This window comes from Mycetomoellerius zeteki, unplaced genomic scaffold (assembly GCF_001594055.1).
Source record: "Mycetomoellerius zeteki isolate Tzet28-1 unplaced genomic scaffold, Tzet1.0 scaffold735, whole genome shotgun sequence".
Lineage (NCBI taxonomy): Eukaryota > Metazoa > Arthropoda > Insecta > Hymenoptera > Formicidae > Mycetomoellerius > Mycetomoellerius zeteki.
Window position 1 is genome coordinate 251,934 of NW_017257759.1, and position 23,555 is coordinate 275,488.

Consider the following 23,555-nt stretch of genomic DNA (forward strand, 5'->3'; position numbering starts at 1 on the left):
AGGAAGTTTTATCGATTATGATATTGTGAGAAAAATATCATTAATATTAACTCTTGCTCTCTCTCTCTCTCTCTCTGATGTATCGTACTATTTTATTTTTATCGAAGATATGAACTTGCTACAGTATAGAATAAACCCATGAAGTCGCTATTTTCATATAAACACATACACATAGTCGTCGAAAACACCGAATGACGTTCATCTTCTATCTCGCAACGGAAACGTTTATCGGCCGTTTAATCTTTCAGCATTAAAATGCGATGAAATTAAAAAATTGCAGCAAGACGCAATTTCAGATATCGCACCCAATTGCAAACAAACGAGTTGTTCTTTATATTCCGAAATGGCCGATTTATTAAGACGCGCGTGAGCCATCTTCATTACAATTGTTCAGTAAGATTGACATTCTCATTCTTTATATCCCATCCCTTACAACTTTCATGACAAACGGACGGCAAGATTTTTGTATAGTAAACGTCATACGGGGGATTCTATTACTATACTACTATACGATAAAATAGATTGCTTATCTCAAGTTCAAAAACAGTTGCTGAACAAAGCTAACTACGACATCGGTGGGTTTTGGTTACTGATCGCGCTGATCGAGATTATTCCTCATCGATAGTAGGCTGGACTTGTAATACGTCCTTTAGGATCCTGTTGTCATATTGCTGCTCATCGGGTACTTGGAGAGTAGACATGGACGTGGAAGTGGAAGTGAACGTGGAGGTGGACATGGAAGTAGAAGTGGAGGAGGAGGAAGAGGACGAAGAGGAGGAAGGAAAAGAAGAACCGTGCAACAATAGCTGTTGCACGGTACTCTGTTCTCAAACTTTACTTTCAGGTCCGTCAGTGGTGTGCTTGAAAGAATTACGGATTTTGCTGAGATGAAGGGCAGCGATATGTCCATAGCTCTTATTGTACCATTCAGGTGTGCGTCCCCTGAAAACAAATTATTTCATTTGAATTCTCGTCTAATTTCAAGAGTCTATTTAATATAAATTTATTTCAAATAAATGAAAGAATTATTTTTTAATAAGTAAAGATAATTAATTAATATTAAATAAATAAAGATAAATAATTCGCACTTCAAATAAATTTTTGTAAACCATTTCTAAAAAAAAGTCAAGAATCGAATAAGATGAAGTGAGTTATACGTATATTTAAGAAAAACATTTGATATTACTTACTTTGTATCGACTCTGGATAAATGCATAATGCGAGATTTGCCGCTGCCACATGGTTCGATAAGATAACGTGAGGCCAAAACGATACCGCGAGTTCCTCCAAGCATGACAGGGGCATCTGGATGTTGCACGGATGTTTCGACAATGACGCAAGCACCTTTAGGAAGATCATTCCGCCAAGATCTGCAAAAATTAATTATACTAATTAGAAACTATAAACATCTCTATTAATCATTCACGGAAAATGAAATATTTGTTATTTATAAAAATACAATAATTTTCAGATGTTTTCTTTTTATTTAAATTGAATAAAAAAAATAAGTGATTTGATCATGACAACTGATGTAACTTGATTAATTCACCTTAATACACAATAATCTCGGGCGGGCAGCGGACTCATGTTCCCGGTGGCGTATTGGAAGACCTCCACATTGGTATCCAATTTGGTCACCAGTCTGTATTTTAAAAGTTGTGGATCCCAGATGTGTCTTTCTCTTAGCACACGATGTAACAGCTCGTTTGGAGGAGCTTCGACTTCGGTTGATACTCGCCAGAGACGAAGCGGATGTCCATCGCCAACCTTTTTATATGCCATTTCTACGCTGTTGTCAGCAGGATTGCTTACTGTGACCCAACCGCGACTTCTGCTAGAACGAATTACAATCTTCAATTCAGCGCATTATAAATCTTCTGTTAATCTATTTATTTTATTATTTTATTACTTGTTATTTTGTTATTTTATTACTGTTTATTTTATTACTTGTTTGATCTTGATTCGATATATTGTATTCTTTTCAATCTTTCTTTCATTTATATTTGTCTATATAAAGATATATAACTTTGATTTGAAAATTTTTAACCGTTTCCATTATTTTTTTCACAAACGAATAAAATCATAATAATGACAAGTACTCACTTTTCTCGCGCTTCCTTCAGCAACGCCGTGGTACAGGCGTACAGGTATCCCCTCCAATCCTGCTTCAATTCCGAACCGAGTTCCTCCAGAGCGACTGGAATGCTCTCTTCCATGTAATTAAAGTGACACTGCGTCAACATGTCCGACGAGACCTGAAAGAACCGGAAGAGGCATGAGCCGTGCCCTTCCCTCGTTCACGCTTGTGATCGAACCAAGCGTGCGAGCGATCGCGATCGACGAATAACGATGCTTCAGCACTCACCATGAATAATTCACGATGCATCTTGACCAGATACAGAAGACAGTCGTGAGCAGCTTTATTTTCCGACAATTCTCGCTGATCGGGAATGCCCACAGTCTTTCGCCTACGTGGCGACACGCTGCTCGACCTGTTAGTCACGTTCGTGTTACTGTGGTTGAAGTGAAACAGGCTCGGGGCTAGACACACAGCCAGATTCGAGGCTGTCATTTGGTTATAGGGCGAGTTGCTGGCGACATGATTGAGGAAATCAAGCAGAGTTTCCAGTGCCTCGCGATGTTCGTCCGGGAGCAGTAACAGGACGCACTGCACAGCATCGGGTCGCAATTCTACTGGTACATCTGCGAAAACAACCGATCCATTGCAAAATCATGTTTCCCTCTTCGCATGATTATAGTTGTTAATTTGTTAATGTTTTTTCGATATCACACTCGATTTTTTTTTCTAATATCTCTTCCGTTGTTTATAATTTTTTTATTAATAAAAATATCTATTGCTTGATACTGTTATGTTCTTTAATGTCTAACATTTTGATTAAAAAAAAATTATTTACAATATGTTCATTTTTATAAAAGTTATAAGCAATCGAATTAGAGGTTGGGTATGCCATGTCCAAGTGTGTTGTTCCCATAGTGTGATGTCCAAGGGTCAATTATACTCTAGAAAACAAGGAATCGCACAAACTTACGTTGAAAGATAGCGATGAACGTCTCCGAGAGCTTGTTCGTCAGCAGAGCCTCCGGCAGCTCTCTGAAATACTGTTTGACAAGATCAGCGACATCGAATGCCTGCTGTCCATCAAAATTGATATTGTCCCCCTGGGTCTCCGTCATGATCTTCAACTTCTGTATCCTCGACTTGACGCCGCTCTTTCTAAAGATGCCCACCTGATCCAGAGCGTTGGCTCTCAGCCATCTCAAAGCGATCTGGATACATTTAGGTAATGCTTGACCGGTCCTCTGTAGAGACAGCAAGAGTGGCACTCCGAAAACCGTCTTGTCTTTATAATCAGGCGTCTTAATTTTTCTGATGAATTTCGGAAGCTCCCAGTTCCAACCAGTGCGATGAGTCGGACAATACCGTTCCATGCATGCTGTGAGTTTTAGCAGTGCCAGTTTCCTTAGAACTAAAAGTTGTCCGCATGACATGGAGGCCATCGCTCTAGGACACAATGGATCTAAGGGTTCGGGATAGAGCGATCCTCTCTGGAAGCTGTGCCACCTCACAACGGTGCCCTTGTGCCTAGGTAATTCTTCTTCCGGTTCGGAATCCCTACTAGCCACAGTGGAGCCACTCTCTTGACTGCCGGCCAATTCAGAGCTCCTGGACCTGGATTTTTCTCGGTAGACTGTCACCTCTTTAGATAGCGATTTGCCTTCCCTGTGCGATTCATCACGACGCCGGAAGCTTTTGCGCATCTTGTCTTCCCGCTTCGAGGATACTGCCTTTTCATCCTTGTCTTGCGCGAGTTTGTCGCGATACCTCTGTGATTCCTTGCCGAGATTTAGACTACCGCCGCGGGTGTTGATCGGTGAATTCTTTCCCGGCGTGGAATTTTGGGAACGCTCCTTGGAACTTTGAGAACGTACATTCACGAACTCTAGCACCTTCGCGTGATTGCTGTTAGCATCGCGAAAATATCGGTGTCGCCAGTTCATCGGCTGGCATTCGGAGTCGCTCAGCGCGCCCTGATCCTCCCTGCCGCGATGTAGAAATCGGCGGGCGCGATTCATCTTTGTGCGGGTCGGCGTTGGTGTCGGTCCACCACCTTGCGAACCGTCCGAGCAGTAGCTGGAGGAATCGTCGCCGAAGGGACTAGGCGTGTTCGCCAACGGCGACGGTGGTAGATGATAAGGAGAGGCCGGTAGAGTGACCGGCGAACCGGGAATTTGTACAGGCGAAGCCGATAGGAGTTCGTTGAAGGACATCGGTGCCGGCTCCGTGGGCGATACATCCACACAGTTTAGCTCCTTCATCTTCTGTTGCATGGACATCACATCGAGCACTTGCGGTCCGCTGATCACCACCCCGTCACGATTCTGGCGTTTCCTCCGTCGCGATTTTAGGGACTCCACGCGCCTCAGAAAAGCTTTTGCGCCGTCCCGTAGCCTCTCCGAACCGGATCTGCGAAACCGCGTACCGTTTTCCCCATCAGGAAGAGTTCCTGGTGGTAAGCTGCCGTATCGTAGATTCTCCAGCATGGTATCTTCCGCCTCTTCAGCCTCCAGACGATCCTCGACGGAGTCGTCCTCGGACGCAGCATTCTGCCCGGCGATCGCTTGGAGCCTCTCGACGTTTGCCGCTGTGACGTCGCCTATGCGTGACCAGCGTCTCGTCCTCTTCTCGAAGGTCCATTTTTCGCTCAAGGCGCATTGCGTGTCCTCGTCGGATTCGTCACCACCAGCACTCTGTATCACAAACGATAACACATAATTTAAAATAAAGCGAATTTTAATATACAATTAATATTAATTATAATTATATATAATATTTCTCTAAAGTCGCATTAAAGCAACCTTCTATAATAAATAATAATAAAACGGAGAAAAGAAACAAAAAAATATGATAATAATTATTTGGATAATGGTTATGATTTTAATAAAACAACTTCTGTTATAAACATATCAACCAGTTTTAAGAAAAATTGATTTATTAAGGCCATCGTTGAAGCATTAGATTTAATTGAATTACTGTGCCGATAACGATCATAATAATTAATTTTAACAAGAACATCATAGTTATTCTGATTGACCTAGATTTCCAAGCAAAAACGCGATGTAGCAAAATGTGATTCACCATGCTGAATCACGATCCAGATCCAGCTGAATCTGGATTCGGGAACTTGATTCGAATGTGAGAATTCCGTTCGTGCGGCTTTCGCGAGCAGGTCCTCGAACCCATTTATTTCGCACGAGGATAATCGCGTGGATGTCGCGTGTAAGGTGCGATTCGGGCAAGTACAAAGCAAGTAATAAACTAGCCGACCGGTGCGTGTAATCCGTAAAAGCCTGGGCGTTTCTTCCGCGGGATTATAGCGGACTAACAAAGTGGCGAAAGAATGTGTGACTCATATTTATCTAGCATAACGTCCATACGAGAGAGAAACGTAACGCTGGAAATAAACGATATTCATTAAATGTTTAATGAACGACAGTACTTTGCAATCAATTCGTAACGACGAAATTAAGGACCGCCATTGAAAAATATGCGAATCGCGCCCGTGCTGTGTAATTAATTGTAGAAAGTGTTCCGTGCACCGGCCACTTTTACCAGTTGTAATCGGCGATGGGGTCTTAAGGTCTCAAGTTAAGTATTTCCTGCTGTGCTCGGTAAAGGAAAAAAAAATTACTGGCTCCATAATCCCGAGGTCATCAGCTGGCGTAATAAGAATTAAGTGGTTTCCGAAGGACCGACGGATCGGGGAAACTTGAGATTTTTGAGAAAAAAGTCGCTGTTATCACGTCAGAGTGATTTTGACTAAACTCTGATTAACTTAATCGATTAACTCGAGCGACAAATGCCCGTTTCTATCTATATTCAATGTAGTTTAATTTTAATCGTCGTTTTGTTGTCTATATAATGTCTAAGTACACGAACGAGTAAAGACAAGATTTTTAACTCTCCTCGCATTGGCCTGATTATGATCCGCATGAAGGTATTCATAATTTTTATTACTTCCACTAATGCACTCCGCATATACTACAACTTATATCATACTTCTGTTTTATGCGTATATTACTGACTTTATCTATGTTTGTATTTTATATTATCATTCTTATTACTGACTCTTATATTAATGATAATTTGCTATTACCGATTATCAGTTTCTGTATGATTGTAATTTTCATATTTATTATATTTTATACATTTTTTATAATTCTGTATGACTGCGTATTTATTTTGTATTGCGATTATTTGTATGACTTATGTTTGACAGAAGTCATGCATTACACATGAGCGGATAGACACATTGCCGAATTTCGTATCAACATGTTGGCGGAGACACTGCGAGATGAGAGGGAAGTTTCTAAATTATAATTTTTAATATTACTTTTAAAAAAGTTTTTCGTTTGTATTCAATTCTAACATTGAGAAGGATCCGATGCGGATCGAAACGTTTGTTATTATTGCCGGCATTTAGATTAAAGTTATCGTATGTTTATGTTATTTTTATTTTTATTCTTTAAATCTGACCACACGTATTAACCTTGGCCCTATTACCTATTTATATTTAATTTTAATCTCCGTTCAACTAACTCTTCATCTTTTTCTAGTTCTAAAAATTAGAAAAAGATAAAAAGTAAGTTAAACCAAAATGAAAGTTAATCTACATTAATAAAAATGGGCAAGAATCACTTAAGACATAATCTCTAATATATACAGTTATTCATAATCCTTCTTTTGATACATAAAACATAATTCTATTAATTGATAAAATTTTATTTGTTTATTTAATAAATATTTTATTATTTGATAAATATTTTTAAATATAATAGTGCTGATTAAGTTAATCAAAATTTGTTTGAAGTTGCTCTTAACATAATAAAAAGAAGTATATTATTTAGTGGAAATAGAACATTGCCAGATATTACCGGAGGATGTAATAAAAATTAAATAATTTCTTATGTAAATGATGTATAATAATTTTTTATATACCATTAGTTTCATTCCAAATCACCATCAGTTTAATAAGTGTTATAACAAGAAACATTTTAAATTTTCGTCACGTTAAAACAATTTACGTCCTAATTATGTCTCCTAAATTAAATTTCATTGTGCCTTCTGAAATTTATGGCAGGCTATTACTGATTTATACTGCTCCGCTCAACGATCCGTCCGACGAACTGACGCGGCCCCAAACCGCGTGTTCCTAATTCATTTCGGGAAGCTTTGGACGTCCGGAAGAATGATTGTGTGCTTTTATCGCCACAATAAATCCCGTTTTATGAAGAAAATACGGTGTTTCCAAGGCAGGTTATGATACACGTTGTAAAAAATAATTTACTAGAACAATCTCGCGCAGCGCAACATGGGTGTTGAGTGGCTAATGCTCGAAATGGGTTTACAGATCTCCGTCATGGAGCGAAGTTTCGTTTTTTCGCGTCTTCCACATGTTTCTTGTTTTTTCCTCGTTCGATTACGCGAGTGACCGAATAATAATGAGGTAGTGTTTCTCCTCGGGGATGTGGGCCACGGATAAAAATACGCGACATTGCACGCACGGGATATCGGCCTGGAAATAAGGCGTGGGCGACGCCGGCAGAAAATAGATTTTTGAGATTTCGAAGTGCATTTCGCGTTCTGTATTGGCCTAATGCTACAGGCGGGGCAGGCGAACGAGCTTTCGAAATCTTTCCGTCGAGGCGACAGAAATAAAATCAGCCGGATGACGACTGACAGCGACGTCGTCGACGGCGTCGTCAACGACAGCGAAGACGACGACGACTTCGGTAACAAACGTCGAGTCTTTGACGAAGCCTGCGAGGCGAGGTTCACGCTGGTATAAGCCACGGTATATAATTGCGAAACTATTTTTGCGCCGCTAATTATTTCTTCCAATGGCCCTGTACATATAAATAAAACATCTCTTTTGTGTGTAGTAACACAGAAATGGCACATTTCTTTTTTAGTGGCGCCAGCTGACATTAATCATCCGAGAATTGGTACCAATGTCATTATAATACTTATATTCATCTAAAAATAAATCAAACGAGAAGTAAATGCAAAATGCATCTTAATTAATTTCAATAATACACAAAAATACAACTTATACAATACCATTTTTTACTTCATTATTCTGTAATAAAGGAATAATAAACATTTAGTCAAGTTAGAAGAGAATAAAAAGATGCTGCAAGAAATTTTATTCAATATTTATGCTTTAACTCTTTGACTGCCAGACGGATTTTCGTAATCGGTTCTCTTGTGTGTGTGTGTGTGTGTGTGTGTGTGTGTGTGTGTGTGTGTGTGTGTGTGTGTGTGTGTGAGCCGAACTATTATTTTTCATCAGGAGTAGTTAACCTTTTTGTCTGATGTACCATTATAAAGGTTCGAAATTTTTAGTGTGCCACTCTACTATAAAATTAAGCAAAGAAGAATTATCTTATCTTATTTATACTTTCTTCTTTTTCATTGAAAGCAAAGACTTCTTCTGTTTAACAAAGTTTATTTCTTTTACTCCTCTTTACAGACATCCGTTTTAAAGTAAATAGTTTAGCACGAAAATGAATAAAACAAACACAGTCAGAGAGCGTAAATGCAAAAAAATAGATTTTAGTGGAGTACGGTTGCTATATTACTGTCATTTTCTGTTTTAATTTTTCTTTGATAGTTCGTAATTCTTTAAGCGTGCTATTGTGAGCATAATTTTGCGTACCACTAGTGGCACGAGTGTGGCGGATTGACTAGTGTTCCTATAAGTAAGAATTTGACCAACACCTTGTTCTATTTTTAATTGGTTTGATAAAAAATGTCAGAACTAATCAGCTGCCCTATTCTGTAACTCTTAACGACAATGTTGATATCGTTACAGTGTCGTTGCGCAGATATTTTATCAATTTTATATGATAAAAAAACTGTGCAACGACACATAACGATATTGACATTGCCGTTAAAAAAACAGAATAGGGCTCCAAATAATGATTGAGCACGTGAAAAAAATTGAAAAGCAGATATGTTGTTAGAGATTTATAATTATGTAAGTACACAATATATGTAAGTGCACGTGTAGTGCATATGTATGTACATCATTTTTAATCAAACTAGAAGATTGGTCAGACTCTTACTTCTTGGGATTTTAAGTATTGACCACCCCTGTTTTATATAATGTAATTTTTAAGTAAATTTTTGAAATAAAAATTTACTTAAAAAATTTCCAATAAAATGTTTTTTAAATAAATATCTTCAGTTAAGTTGATGGATTCAGAATTTAGAATATGCTATATAAAATTAATGCAAAATGTTCATATATAATGATAAGTAAATATGTACGCATTCAAATTCATACACGCGGCATCCTGAACTCACATAGGTATGTCCCAATTGAATACACATGCAGTCAAAATGTTAAAAGTCAGCGCTTTATAAAGAGTTGCATAATTTTCCTTTCGTAGACTGTCGCATTTCTTGTAAATTGCGCATTCATAACTACGATTCAAAACGTGATCCTCGCTTCTTAGATGAGAAACGTGTGCGTGTGTATTCGCGTGTGTTAAACGGTGCCACCGTGCAAACCGTACGAGGCTTTTCTACGGTGAGACCGGGTCTATTGTCATGTATTAGCGTGGATCACGTGAGGTTGCACACAGGCATACAATTTGTGTGTGCTCAACGTGAAAATACAAAGGCGTCAAATACAGGTTTCGTAATGAGAAGCGATGTGTCGGTCCTATTGTTAGAAAGCCAACCGTCTTCGAGACGCACGAAAAGACGCCCATTTCGGCTTAGTCACCTTTATAGGAACTTGACGAGATACCACGAGAAGTCGCAAGGGTTACCATGTCGTTTCTCTTTTCTCGGTAACGGAGCAACCGGGGCAGCCACTGATAGAACGGGTTGATGGATAATAGCGGAATGAAAAGCTCTCGGATGCGTGAATGCCGATAACGACTTTCCGGACCAAGAAAAACTGGAAGGCTAAATAGAATCCCTCGTTCGTGAACTGCGATAAGTACTTGACGGAGAGGCTGACGAGAATATAAAGTATCCATTACTCTTTCAATAATATAAAATTAATGATTTACTTTACTGACATAATTCAGAAGCATTTCAGTTTCATTCAACTTTGACAATTTATATTCCGAAGTTTTTTTCTTTGATATAAATGCAAATTAATATAGACCATCGCATATTCAACTACGAGAAGCTGATGAGAAAAACGACACTTCGGTGTTTCTAATTTTTATCCTATATCGCGTATTCCGATTATTTTTACTTTCTCTCCGACACACCGAGAAAAAAAAGTTGTTAACTTAACTAAATGCGTTTAGTTCGTAATAATTATTTAGTAAATATTTATATATTTAGATTAACAAAATCTTGTAATTTAAAATATATTATTTGTTTGAATTAACAAATACTTGCTTGACATCCCGTGACTGCTACATTAAGTTGAACTAATATTTTTTTGAAACAACTTTTTTTTCTCAGTGCATTTCGCCGTTATTATTAAGTATTATACCGTCACGCTTGACGAAGGGCGAGACGGCGAGACGACTCTACGAGCCAACGACGAAGGCTATAGATATGTATTTATGTCGCGGAGAATCGACGCGATAGACACTTTTCTTCATTCTCCTCCGAGGAGGATGCACCTTTAGTAATGCATCTAATGCGAGAGCGTCGGCATCAATTCTCTTTCTCTCTCTTTCTCTTTCGTGCATAAGTTTCGCGGCTGATTACCATCCATTCGGCACTTAGATCGTTCACTCGCTCGCATGCACGTATCTGCGTTTCCGTTCCGGCGTATTACTACGAAAGACGTGACGATACCCCTATACGTGAGTTATTTCCGCGCGGCACTCAACGAGCCGTGTCGCCCCGCCGTGTGTACGGCCGACGTCACTTCCGTCTAAGCAGGTTGAACAAACCTCCGTCCGTTGTTTTTCTGGGCCTGGACGATGGACGGTCCGACATGCACACGCGAATACGTGCGGTCTCGGATATATGGAAGGATACTCGTTACGCAAGAGAAAAAAAATTCAGTCTGAATTCCGAGTATCTTATTAAATGCATATCTCATTTATTTATTCAATATTTCTGCGAAAGATGTGTAATATATAATTTTGTTACATAAGATTTACATAAAACTATGTGAAATCATAATCACACACACATGCGTAATTATTTATATATATTACATTAAAACTTCATTATGCATCGTATAAATACAGTTACAAATACACATATAACATTGAAAATGTACGTATTATCATCATTTTATGTTAAATAAAATATAATTATATGTGATATAAAGTTTTAGACTTTGATCTAATGACTAATCTATTCCTTTATTGTCTTACAAGCAATTATAACAGGCGCACAAATTATAGCTAAATACTACAATCATTTATGAACGTTCATGTTGTCGGAATAATTGGTCACGTTGGATTACCAATTAACTAGTCGCTGTACACGATAATATATCATTTTCATCTGGACGTAAATTAAATTAATATATTAATTTAATTTATGACGTCCAGATGAAAATGATCTATCGCGATAAGAACATTCAGGAGCTGCTTCTTTTACACTTAAAATAACATTGATTTTAGCGTAACTATTTAATTGCTCTATCTGTACGCTTTTTAAGTGTGATCGACTAAAGCTTCCGATTTAAGAGTGAGATTTGATACTGGTGAATATATTAATTTAAGTTTGACTACAGATGTAGTCAAAAGTAAAAATAATAATAGTAATATAATAACAATAAATAAAAAGAATGTCGAATTATAAAACGATATAACCATGGTCGTTATTACATACAACATTACAGTTTGAACGTGATAAATTAATAGAATCTAAAAAAGTATCTAATGAAAAACGATTGAATTTATCTAATCTATAATTAACGTATATAAAGATTACTCATTCTCTTTAAATTTTTTGGAATGAATTTCACTCCAAAAGAGTGAAAATTCTATTCTTAATATATGCGTTTCGTATAGAAAATTCACAGCTCTCTAAATTTTTTGTAGTTAATCTTACTCTTAAAGAGTGAAAATTCTGTCGCTCTTTTCTTGGAGTCAGATTTACTGCAAAAAATTTAGAGAGTTGTGAATTTTCTATACAAAAAGGCCTGTATTATTGACAGTTCTGTGTAATAATTTCTACAATTTGTATACGTGTTGGAACTGATATTTGTAAAACAAGAATAAAATTTAGTGAATTGAAGAAATGAGTAATGCGATCGCCAGTTGCACCATGAAAGAAGGAAATCGTGATGCCTGACAATGTTAAGCAAAAAGAGGTCGCAGCTATAAATTCAATGACGACTGGTTGATACATCGCTAACCGGGGAGCCTATATTCGATGTTTCGCGTAAAGAAATGACTAACATGGCGAACCGTACGATTCCCGAGGACTTGTCACTGAATCACGGATTGTCAATGAAGAAATCTACTGCAGCCGCGACTGTAGCCGTTGCGATCCACAGAAATCCCTGGAATGTCGGTCTCCTCTACTTCTTTTGCCATCGTCTCGTTCGCAAGTACGACGATAACATACTTTCGAATCGAGAATTTTAACTCGCGGAATCGACAATACTCACAAGGAGCGCGGCTAGTTTTTGCCCGCACAATTTGTTCGCGCTCGACTCTCGGCTAAGTTTCTCGAAATGCAACGGCCAGAGAAGAGCACAAAAAAATATATCTAGAGCGTCGAAAAAATGCATGTTAGCGACATTATTCTATTCTCGATAAAAATTCACAAAACCGAAAATTCTTAACCTTTAGTACCAGTCCTTTATTACATACTGTAGGTCATCCGTGGCACGGATTAATTTTCATCATTTTTACAAGTAGGTGTACAAAAATTATTAAGTGATTCTTACATATACTTTAACATCTATAAAAAAAGTATTTATAAAGTTGTGTATTAAAAAAAGAAAAGAATATATAAGGAAGAGATTTATATTCTTAGCCAGATGTTTCTAGTATTTAAAAAAAAACATGCGCGAATAAAAGATTGACTCAATCATATGTATCAAGAGTTAATAAAAGATAATAATATCGTTTTCTCTATAAATAAATCCAGGAAAAACTGAGTTTCGTATTAAGTTTTCCTCAAGTCTATTTTGTGCTGACCGAAAAGCGAAAATCTAAGTTTAAAAATTCGTTGCATGCAACACGCGAAGAGAGAATTTTTATCGTGTACCACCCAGGGCGAACGAAAATATTCGCAAATCTAGGTCATCGTTCTATGGTGGTTCTAAATTTGGGCCGTACGATCACCGTCGTATAGAAGCTTGCGGTCTGTCGCGATCAGTGACACTCGATGTGCAGCAGCCTAACGAGTACGAATGGCCCGTCATTGTGTGGAACGTATATCACGAAATTCAATTAGTCTAACGTCAAAAAACAGCCAATCAAACGGAGGCCACAGAGATATTTATGCGTCATTTTCATTAACGAGACGGTTGTCCAATTTTAAGAGCCAAGGAAATAAAAGAAATTAATGACACAGAAATAAAAATAAAGTTACAGAAATAAAAATACAAATAGATATATTGAGCAATATATTTATCTATTTAGAGATGTATAGAAGTAATAAAATTAATATATGATTTGAAACTGAATCTCCACTCTTTTTATAAAATTATTATTATTTAATGTATTACTTCTCTTACTTTTTAATTTATTAATTTAGCTAACAATTTAACTAATAAACTTAATAAACAATTGACAATATAATGTGAATTGCTTACGTATAAAATTACGAATACATACAAATCTTGCTTTCTCAAAATTGGTACAATGATAATCAATGTCATGCATTTTCCTACAAAAATTTTGCGCAAGAAAACATCGTACGATGACACTCCTGTCACACCTCATTAATCCCGACCACTTCCATCTCGTCATCTTCATCATCCCTTGCTTTCGGTATCATTAACTAACGACCATTCGCGGAACGTCCTAATGGTGAGTAAATCCTCGTTTGCGAGAACCAGCTCGCCTAGTCGGTCGATCGATCATTCCAATCGCAAGGAGGTATTAGGACAGCGTCGGTTTCAACGATAGTTCTCGGTTGGAAAACCTCGTAGGAGTTTCTCCCGATGCGTACATTGAAAATGGCACGCGGCTGCATCCGGTGTAACAGAGACATTTGAGTGGGAGGCAGATCGTTACTACACGTGATATGTTTTGATGCTGCACTGATAGAAAAAAGTGTTTATGACTATAACTACATGGTAACACAATTATGATTAGGAACTCCATTTTTATGATTATTACTGCTATAATAATAATCATATATGTAGTTCTCAAATATGAAAAAGTTATACTATAAATTATGATGATTTTAAACAATATAATGTAAAAATCAAAATACAAATGATAAATGAAATAAACATTTTTATTCAGTAAATGCAATCGCAATTATAATGAATATAACCATTTTCTTACATACACTTATTATTTATATAATAATAATAACTAAAAAATAAGAAAAATTAAAAAATTTTCAAGTAATGTGTGTGACTATTATTAATAACACAATTGATTTGTATAGTTAAAATAACTATAATTGTATAGTTATCCTAAAAAAATGAATATAAATTATTTAAATTATAGTAATTGCAGTCATTTTTTCTCTGTGTGAAAAATTTCACGATTAAAAAAATAATTTCACAGGTTGTGTTTAGCTTCTTCTCTAAAATTTAATAGAGTTTAAAAGAATTAGAAATTGTTTGAATGATTGACTAAACTCTGATTTGAATGCTCCTACGTTGCGTACACACGACTTCGTTGTCACGCCAGGGCTTCGCGCACAACGACGCCGCGCTGTCTGGCCGTCAGCCGTTTCTCCTGACGCTTCTCTCTCGACTCTCTCGCAAGAGAGAAATCATCTCGTGGCATCCCGCTCTTGTCCCTTCGCCCGAGGCAGTGCGTGACACTTGTTTAATGCGCGTGACGTGTCCACATATGTGCAGGTAAACGTTTCCGAAGAAAAACATAAAAACGGGGAAAACAGGCTGCGGTTTTTCTGTCATTATTTATTACCATGGAAATGTCGCTTATTAGACGCTCACTGGAATAGATCCGGAGAATGGTACGCAAAACGTGGTATGAAGAAAATCACGATGTACATGCTGCATTTCAACGTGAAAGTAATCTTACTGTGCGTGCAAAACTCAGAATTAAAATAAAATCACAAAAAAAGACTCGGACTTTAAAATAGATAGCTAATTATATTATCATTAAGCGTGAGTTTAGCCTGAATTAAAAATCGCCAAGCTTGCAAGATTTTATTCTTGCGTGAACGAGAGAGCTTGACGTTAATCAATGTCTCTTTGGATCTTCATGTGTTCACAGACTGATTTCAATTTCTGTCTTCGTGTTGCAAATCGCAGGTAACCTGCAGCAGCGAGTCCGACTTAAGTCAAAATTTTGATGCAATGGACATCGGACATGGAATCATTGCATTAAGTTGCAGCGCGATGCAACGGTTCCGTGCGGTCGTTGATTTAAACAACCGCGAACGGTATCACGGTCTTCATCACGGTGTGACTTACTCTAATTGGCTTCTGAACGGTCCGATGGAAATTTATGGTAATATGTCGGCTCTCGGCCGCGAGCGCTAACTGCTCGCGGTTGCTCGCGCAGAGCAGCTGCGATAACCGCATCATCTGTAAATAAAGCATTGCGATTTGACGGCGGCCACCACCCATCGTCGCGAATAGATGCGTGCGGTTAAATACTAGAAAAGATTCTTCTAATACGCCTGGAAAGTAGTGCTATTAGAATCACTCCGTTTTTCATTCCCAACGATAAACTAACAAAGCACTTTATACTACACTGAAAAAAAGATAATAGCTACGAAATGTCGAGTGAAATAATTTTAGTGTTTGGTGAACAAAAAATAATTTTATTTTTATAAATGTTTAATAAGTAATATATACCAAACGGTTGATTAAGTTATTATGTTTTTTTTTATATTTAGAAAAAATTATTTTTGGTTATATTAATCGAGTATAAGATTGGAATTGTTTCACAATATTTGGTAGCTATTATCAGATTCTTTTTTCATCAGTGTAGAGCTGATGTTGGTTTGAAGGCCTCGATTTCGAAAGTTCAAACTTAGAAGCTTTGAAAATTTGAAGTTTTGAAGGTTTAAAACTTCTAAATATATTTTTATATAGTAATATATTTTTATAAAAAATATACAAATATATTTAAAAATATATTTTCACTTTTTTAATATGCACTTTAAAAGTTCGAAGATTCAAATTATTTCGAAGCGCCGAATGACTTTGAAATTGTCAAAAATAATATGGCCTTACTTTATACTGATATTTCTATAATTGTAGAGATTGATTACACTGATACAATTTTAATAGATAATAACACACTTTACTAATTAATAGCATGTTATTACAACGGGCAATAATTTCTAGAAATAACGAAGTACTACGAGTATATATTTAACGTTTCTAAAATTCTCGGAAAGGCTGGATTCCGTTTGGTGCTACACTCCAACATGCAATTAAAAGTTGGGACAATTTTCTCGGTACTCCTCTTCCGGTGAGTGTGAGAACGGTGATTACATCGTGCAAGTGTAGCGGCGCAGCGCGATGGTTATTAAAAACTAGATCCGCGTCGGGCGTGCAAGATCGCGTTCAAATCGTTATAACGGTGCGGCATAGAAATGCGCATATGCACGAGCGTGACAAGAGGACATTTATCCCGCGCTAATGACCGTTTCCTGTCATCCGATTTCTGCGGTATGCCACCTTAGAAACGCGCCTGTCTCTGCTCACGCTCGGCTTGATCGCTCGATAAGGAGCTCCTCGGGTCAGGGAGCTCTCGTGTTGCGGACCGACATCCCGCTCGGATAATCATCGCTGTCCTCATCGTCATCCGAGGATGTGTACTTTCTACATAGAGACCGCGTTCGCAGAAGAAATGACACGCTTTCGGTGCGAGTTCCGACGAATTGGACGCGCTAATTATCGAGCGTGGGTACTTTCCTCTCATGCGGCACGTAGTATAATTACGGTAAGCCGAGTTGCAACTGGATTAATTTGCGCGAGAGACAAGGATGTGAAGCTTGTTAACATCTTGGTTGAAAGGAAACCGTACGTTGCTCTGATGGAAAATTTATATTAAACGGAATATATGTATCAGGCTTCTCTTATAATACAATTTTTTTAATATAATTTTTATAATATAATCGCTAATACGAAATAATAAATATGTGAAAAGAATAAAGTATGATTCTTCCAAATGTTGTTTATTTGTATTTATATTTAATGTCACAAGTTTCCCACGCTTCTGTTTATGTAGATGTACTTAGACTGCAGATTAAAAGTATATCCGCTTGCAATAAAAATATCACTCGTAATCTAAATTATGAAAAATTAAAAATTCTAGGAACCTTTATAAAATATTATAAATCTCGAAGAGATAAAAAATAATAAAATCCTTTTTGAGTATGTGATATCTTGGAAAGATAACATCTACTCTGAGTATTTTTACGATATATAAATATTATTAAAAAAAAATACTTAAGAGAGTCATAAAGAATTAATAAAAATAACTTTTATACAAAGATTGTTGTTAAGTAAAACTCGATTGTAGATTAATTATTGCAATATAAAGCAGTAGAGTAAGAGGAAGTGCAATAAACTCAACACAAATACCGTACATGAATTTCTGCTTAATGAGACATATTATACACTTTAAGCTGCACAGGAACACTGCGTTTTTCCGAATAAATACATAAAATTTACAGTACACCGACCGTCGTATGGGAAAAAGCGCCGCTCGTCGATACGGGTATCGGAGGTAGAAACGGGGCAAGTCGCGTTCGTTCGCGCGAATTTATGGCAACCGGTTTGCGCGATCGACGGAGGAATGTCGGCTGTCGTTTGCGCTTGTCAACTCGCGCGAGAGAAAGAGACGCATCGTTGTCTTCGCTTCGTTCCCTGTCGCGCCTTTCCGACAATTCGCGGTACTTTTCAAAGAGGCTAGAGAGAGGTGCCTCGGAAAAACCACGGATAATGATCGATATTCCTTTGAATGCCAAAGGGAAATACGGTATCTTTGAGTGTCCATGAATCAGCAATCTTTATTTAGTTGGACAATTTAAGTTGTTCATCGTTAACCGTTCACCTGTGATTCTCTCATTCATGTTCAGGTATGCAAGTATTATTATCTCTAGAGAACGACGTCGATTGTGTAATGTGAGATTCGGAAGATCGGAATTTATTCAGCCACGTCAAGAATATTGAGATGCTTTAATCCAGGAATATACAGCCGAGGAGGTAATCTAGCTGAAATATTGTCCCACAGATTACATGATTTCATATGATTTCATTTAATATTATACAATGACTTCTCGTGATTACATATGTAATTATCGGATTATACATAGAGATTTCATATGAATTTTATAATGATTTCGAGGACTCTGTCCCACGATTACATTAAGTGGTTATCCTCTCGTATATAGCTGCTGATACAAGACATGAACAATATTATTAATTTTTCCTTTCGCCTTTACGATTTCTAGTTATGATTTCAGAATGAAATTATAAAATTGAAATTACGAGAGCTTTTATTTTGGAGAAACGTGAGGAATCTAAGCGGAATTATTTCAATTAATTATTTTAGTAAAACGATACTGTATATAGGTCGAATATATTTTATAGCCACTGTCAACCCTCTGTTAGGGCAAAAATTCCCAAGCATTATTATCACCATGCCTTGCCAATGGCGTGACTGTGATATGCAGGTGCGACGTGGAATCGTGCCGCGCAGTCTGCCAGCGCGGCGTTCTCCGCGGTTGCGTGTACCGAACCTGTTTCCAGGTTTTACGCACCGGCGAAGCCGACGCCGCGCCGGCGACCCGGGTGCGTACATGTAATTACGCCTACCACTACTCTTTCCAGCGTCGCGTAAGAAAAAGAGGAAACGGAAAAGGGGCGACCATATGTAAAAGGAGAAGGTAGATCAGTAGATAGAGAAGGCGGGACGCGCGCGATGGAAAGGAAGAAAAGGAAGAAGACGCAGAGGAAATGCAGACTTAAGGTGGATAAAAGAAGACCAGGTGTGAAATGAGAGAATCATATACAGGCGAAAAAATTGATAAAAGAAAATCCGAGGAGAAGATTATACATGAAGAAAAATCTACTGATGTGAAGGGGATAAAGTGAAGCAGAGAAGAATAGGAAGAAACTGAAACAGCGAAGCGTGAAGAAAGAGCAGCATAAAAAGGTGGAAAGGCAGTTGGATAGAGTATCTTTTATAACAACCTTCCTGTCCGGTAATTAACTGTTTGCCAATTAATGAGTCGACCGTGAAATCCTTCTACTCGGATTTTGCCTCCCTCTTTTCATCCGGAATTATTCTCTCTTGCGCAAGCACATGCATGTAATCATGTAAGCACGTGTGTCCGTATCACGGTAAAAGGCTGCATAAAGCTGGCTACCGCACCGGCAAATAATTACTCTCAGTTCGCTTGTTGTACCTACTCCTGTATTCGCGACGATAGGACATCGATGATACTTCTACATGTCTCACCTCCTCCTTCCCTTCCTGTCCAGCATTAGCGTGTGCTCGTTTAACGTGATAGCAATTTTCGTGCTCCCCGTAAACGCGAGTTAACAAGCCGGCGATCAATTTAATTTGTCGCGCTTTCTAAAAGTTTAGAAGTTTTGCTCATATCTACTGTGTGTATTAATAACTAAAAGATAATGATGCACGATATTAGAATTTGATTAAATGAAGGATGTACATTAAACCGATAGTATTAAATATGTCCTTATTAAATAAATTGTTGTACCACATGATATTAAATGTATTTTAGGAAGAGAATTTTTCTTCGTAATAATGCATTATATCTTGCCTATTTAAGCTTATATGATATATAACTATCTTAAATTTAATTACAATAACATAATTGCAGTATAAAAAATAATATCGATTAAATGTGATTAATTAGGAAATTATAATACTGTTACAAAAAATGTCAGGTCACTGTCGAATCTTTTTAACGCAATACTTTTACGATAAATACGGACAGCTAAATGCACTTCCTCTAAATGGCTCAATTTATTGCCTTCGTCAGTACGGACAGCGTGGCTCCAAACCGCTCCGGAGAAGCAGCAATTTTCAAGAACCAGATCGAAGTAGGGCACGAAAACGTGGTTGATCGAGCACGATAATATGACCGTTGTTAAACCGACCCAATTGCCGCAAATTGCCACTGTCGTTGATTCGACAAACACAGGGATCGAGAGACGCGCGAGAGATCTCATTTTCGGTGGTCACAGGCACGGAGAGTGAAAGCTTTTATTAATAACAATTATAGGGAGGATCTCGAACGAAAACGATCTCTGGCAAAAGAGGAAAAGGGACCCAATCGTCCGACAGCGAAAGTCTCGGATGTCTCTACTCTTTTACACAGATATACACTGCTACGTCGCTTTACCAAATTAAGTTACGCGCGATGCTCGCGTATAAATTATTCCTATAAAACGCATCAGTCATTCCTGTACTTTCTCTTATCTGCGTGTACGTTTGCGTTACGCGCGAGAAGATTCGGCTTCAAAGAAATTCTTTAATCTTGTGAAATTGATGTAGGCATAATCTAGTATCGTTTGAAAATTCAAAGTCACGCTACTTATACGGTAGGATTTTGAAATTAACGTGTAGCAAAGGGTCTTTAAGTATGCCGCGAAAATTGTAAAAAAGGTAAAAAGAAGCGAAGGTAAAAAATGATTTAAAAATTGTGAAAATGGTTGAAATTGTATTTACTCTTATAAAATAAAAAATTAAAAAATTACAACTTTACTTTTTATTTCTGAATATCGTGTTAGTAATATCTTAAAGATTTATGCTAAACATTGAAGCGTTTAATGATGTACTTTACTTAAAATTGATTCGTTATTTAATATAATGTCGTGAATTGAAAAAGGCTGAAAAATGTACTACGATTTTTAAAAATTATTAATCCTTCTCTCTGAGATTTTATGCTGAAGCTTTCCTATTGATTTCATTCAAACTCTAGATTTTTAATAAAAAAGAACGAGAATATTTCGATGTGAAACGGGAGACTCATATGTTGGTCCATCGGAATAAAGGGAAAATGCAAAAATTGAACGGATCTATTCATGCAATCGAGAACGCTGTTGTGATGATTTTGCTGGATTACGTTATTGTGAAGCGAGAACCTCGTCACAACTCGTTCATTCAGTCACGGACAATGTTACGTGTCACTTCCTCATATCAATCAATCGCACGTTTCGCAAAGCACGTTCCTTCTTGTCTCGCAGAATCGTTTCACGAGAACGTCAACGCCGGAGGGTCCGCGCGACTCCGCCTTTTGCTTTCGTAAGGCCATCGATTCGGTAGGAGATCATTACACTTCACGTGTGCATGTCTCATCAACGACCAGCTTTCACCCGGTAAATGCATACGTCGGTCAGTGCTTTCCATTCGGAGTGCAAGGTCGACGTCAGCCAAAATTCCTTTTACAGCACCTTCTGGCTGAACAGTTTAATTTTCGATGTTGTTGAGATAAAGAAGAAAAATATGAGGAAGTATTCATCTTTATCTCGTAACATTAAATGAATTTCACATGTTAAACCTGCTGTTTTATACACACACATACGATTGCAAATTATATGGGCTAAAGGAATATTCTCAAAATCCTTCTCTTATAATTTTCTGAAAGAAATAAAAAAAATATCTTTCGATGTTGGACTTTAAAGGTGTATGCGATTTTTTTTATTAATAATTCTAGTTAATAAATTTAAATCTGTAAAAAATAAATAAAATACAATCCAACTTTTATAATATATACGAACTCGTTGTTAAAGCTTTTACAAATACGTAAAAATTTTTTCAGATTTTTTATAGTTTGGAATAATATAAAAATTTGTAATGAAGTTCTCAAAAACTTAGATTGCGAATAAAGAATGAAATTTTATATTGCAATAAAGGGTTGATATTATCTTAATATATTTTAATGTTTTACATTTTTATCTTCTCATATTCATATCGCAAAAAAGACATTACATTATTTGCAGGATTGGCAAACGTTACTTTTTAGTTATTTTGTCGTTATTTTTTATAGTAAACAATTTGATGACGATGTTGCAATTTTTTATGACGGTAACGCTAACTAACTAAACGCTAAGGTTGTATTAAGGTTAGAAAAATCACTTTGAAAAGTAACTTGTCACTATTATGTGTTACACTGAAAAAGTTATAAGTATAACGAATAACGCGTAACGTTACGCGTAACGTTACTCGTTACTAAAAAGTAACGCGTTACAAATTAGGAGTTATTTTTTTCAGTAACGAATGACTTTTTCAATTTATTACAAGTAACAATTGACTTTTCTAACTCTGATGTTAGCATTACCATCATAAAAAATTTACAATGTCATTACCAAATCGTTATTATAACAAGGTAACGATCAACAAAGTGACGGTGTTACTTGCCAACCCTGATTATTTACTATACATCTTCATTATCACCAAATAACTGAGAGATTATTTTGGCTCGACACGTCACACAGTTTTGGCATTTGTAAACTGATCTTACCTAATAGTAAGTAACCTCGCGTTACTGTATAAGTGTAATACTGTCCGTATGACGAAGGTAACAGCAATTTAGTAACCGAGGTCTAAGATAGGCGAATAAAATGACTTGCGCGAGAATCAATGGGCCTTGGGCGTAAACTAGGTCAATGAGATAACAAAATAGTAAAACACAGGCAGAAAATAAACCGCTTTATAAACTTTTTTTCCCCCGCGATGATATCGGCGCGTTACGACACTGTCTGCTCGGTATATTTTGATTAATCTCAATTCAGCGACCATAGATACCCCTTCAACGTTTCATTAATCGCCAGAGAACGTTGAACCGAGAGCATTGATCTAATTAAAATTAGACGCGTCATAATTACTAATGTATTTACTTTTGCAGTTCAACAACTCTGGAACATTACATCTTTTTTAATTTTCTTTGAACTTTAACATTTGGAAATTTGAAATTTCTTGTCAGATTCTCTACTTGAAAGTTTTCATATACATGTATTCATTTTCACATAAAATTTTGGAAGTTTGCCGTCTCGTAGCAAATGAGACTAAACGTAACTTTTATATTACACAGTTCCGATATTTATATTCAATAATTATATTTCTGTTACATGATATTATCACGCAAGAGTTAACATAAAAGATATTTATAATTTTTCGATCAAAATCGTACGCAATGTTTCATTTCAATGAAATGTTTCATCGATCATATTCGACGTGTGCACAAAGTACTCGTAACGGATATTCTTTGCTCAGAAAGGCGACGATCTGACAGTCGTCTAATCGGCTTCGCAATATCTTGCGAGTCACCGTGGCTACAAATTTGGCGAGACTTTCGCGCGTTAGCAGACGCTTCGCGTACGTATATTCATTCATACCGAACGCGTGCGCGTAAACGCGCTTTCTCCCCATCTAAGGACATTTAT

The 23,555-nt window shown here is 37.1% G+C and overlaps 1 protein-coding gene across 3 annotated transcripts in view; it reads right to left on the reverse strand.

The window, feature by feature from the left end:
* Nucleotides 1-155: 155 nt before the first annotated feature.
* cv-c (RhoGTPase activating protein) overlaps nucleotides 156-23,555 on the reverse strand; it is a 247,726-nt gene continuing 224,326 nt past the window's right edge. For 2 of the 3 annotated variants that reach the window (XM_018458604.1, XM_018458603.1), the window contains exons 11-16: nucleotides 3,051-4,770; nucleotides 2,366-2,703; nucleotides 2,104-2,255; nucleotides 1,550-1,834; nucleotides 1,191-1,370; nucleotides 156-942 (exon numbers count right to left, since the gene is read on the reverse strand). In XM_018458604.1, the coding sequence (XP_018314106.1) occupies nucleotides 828-942; nucleotides 1,191-1,370; nucleotides 1,550-1,834; nucleotides 2,104-2,255; nucleotides 2,366-2,703; nucleotides 3,051-4,770 (2,790 nt within the window). In that variant the 3' untranslated portion in view covers nucleotides 156-827. The remainder of the gene's footprint in view (nucleotides 943-1,190; nucleotides 1,371-1,549; nucleotides 1,835-2,103; nucleotides 2,256-2,365; nucleotides 2,704-3,050; nucleotides 4,771-23,555) is intronic. The other variant, XM_018458605.1, reaches the window with a different exon arrangement.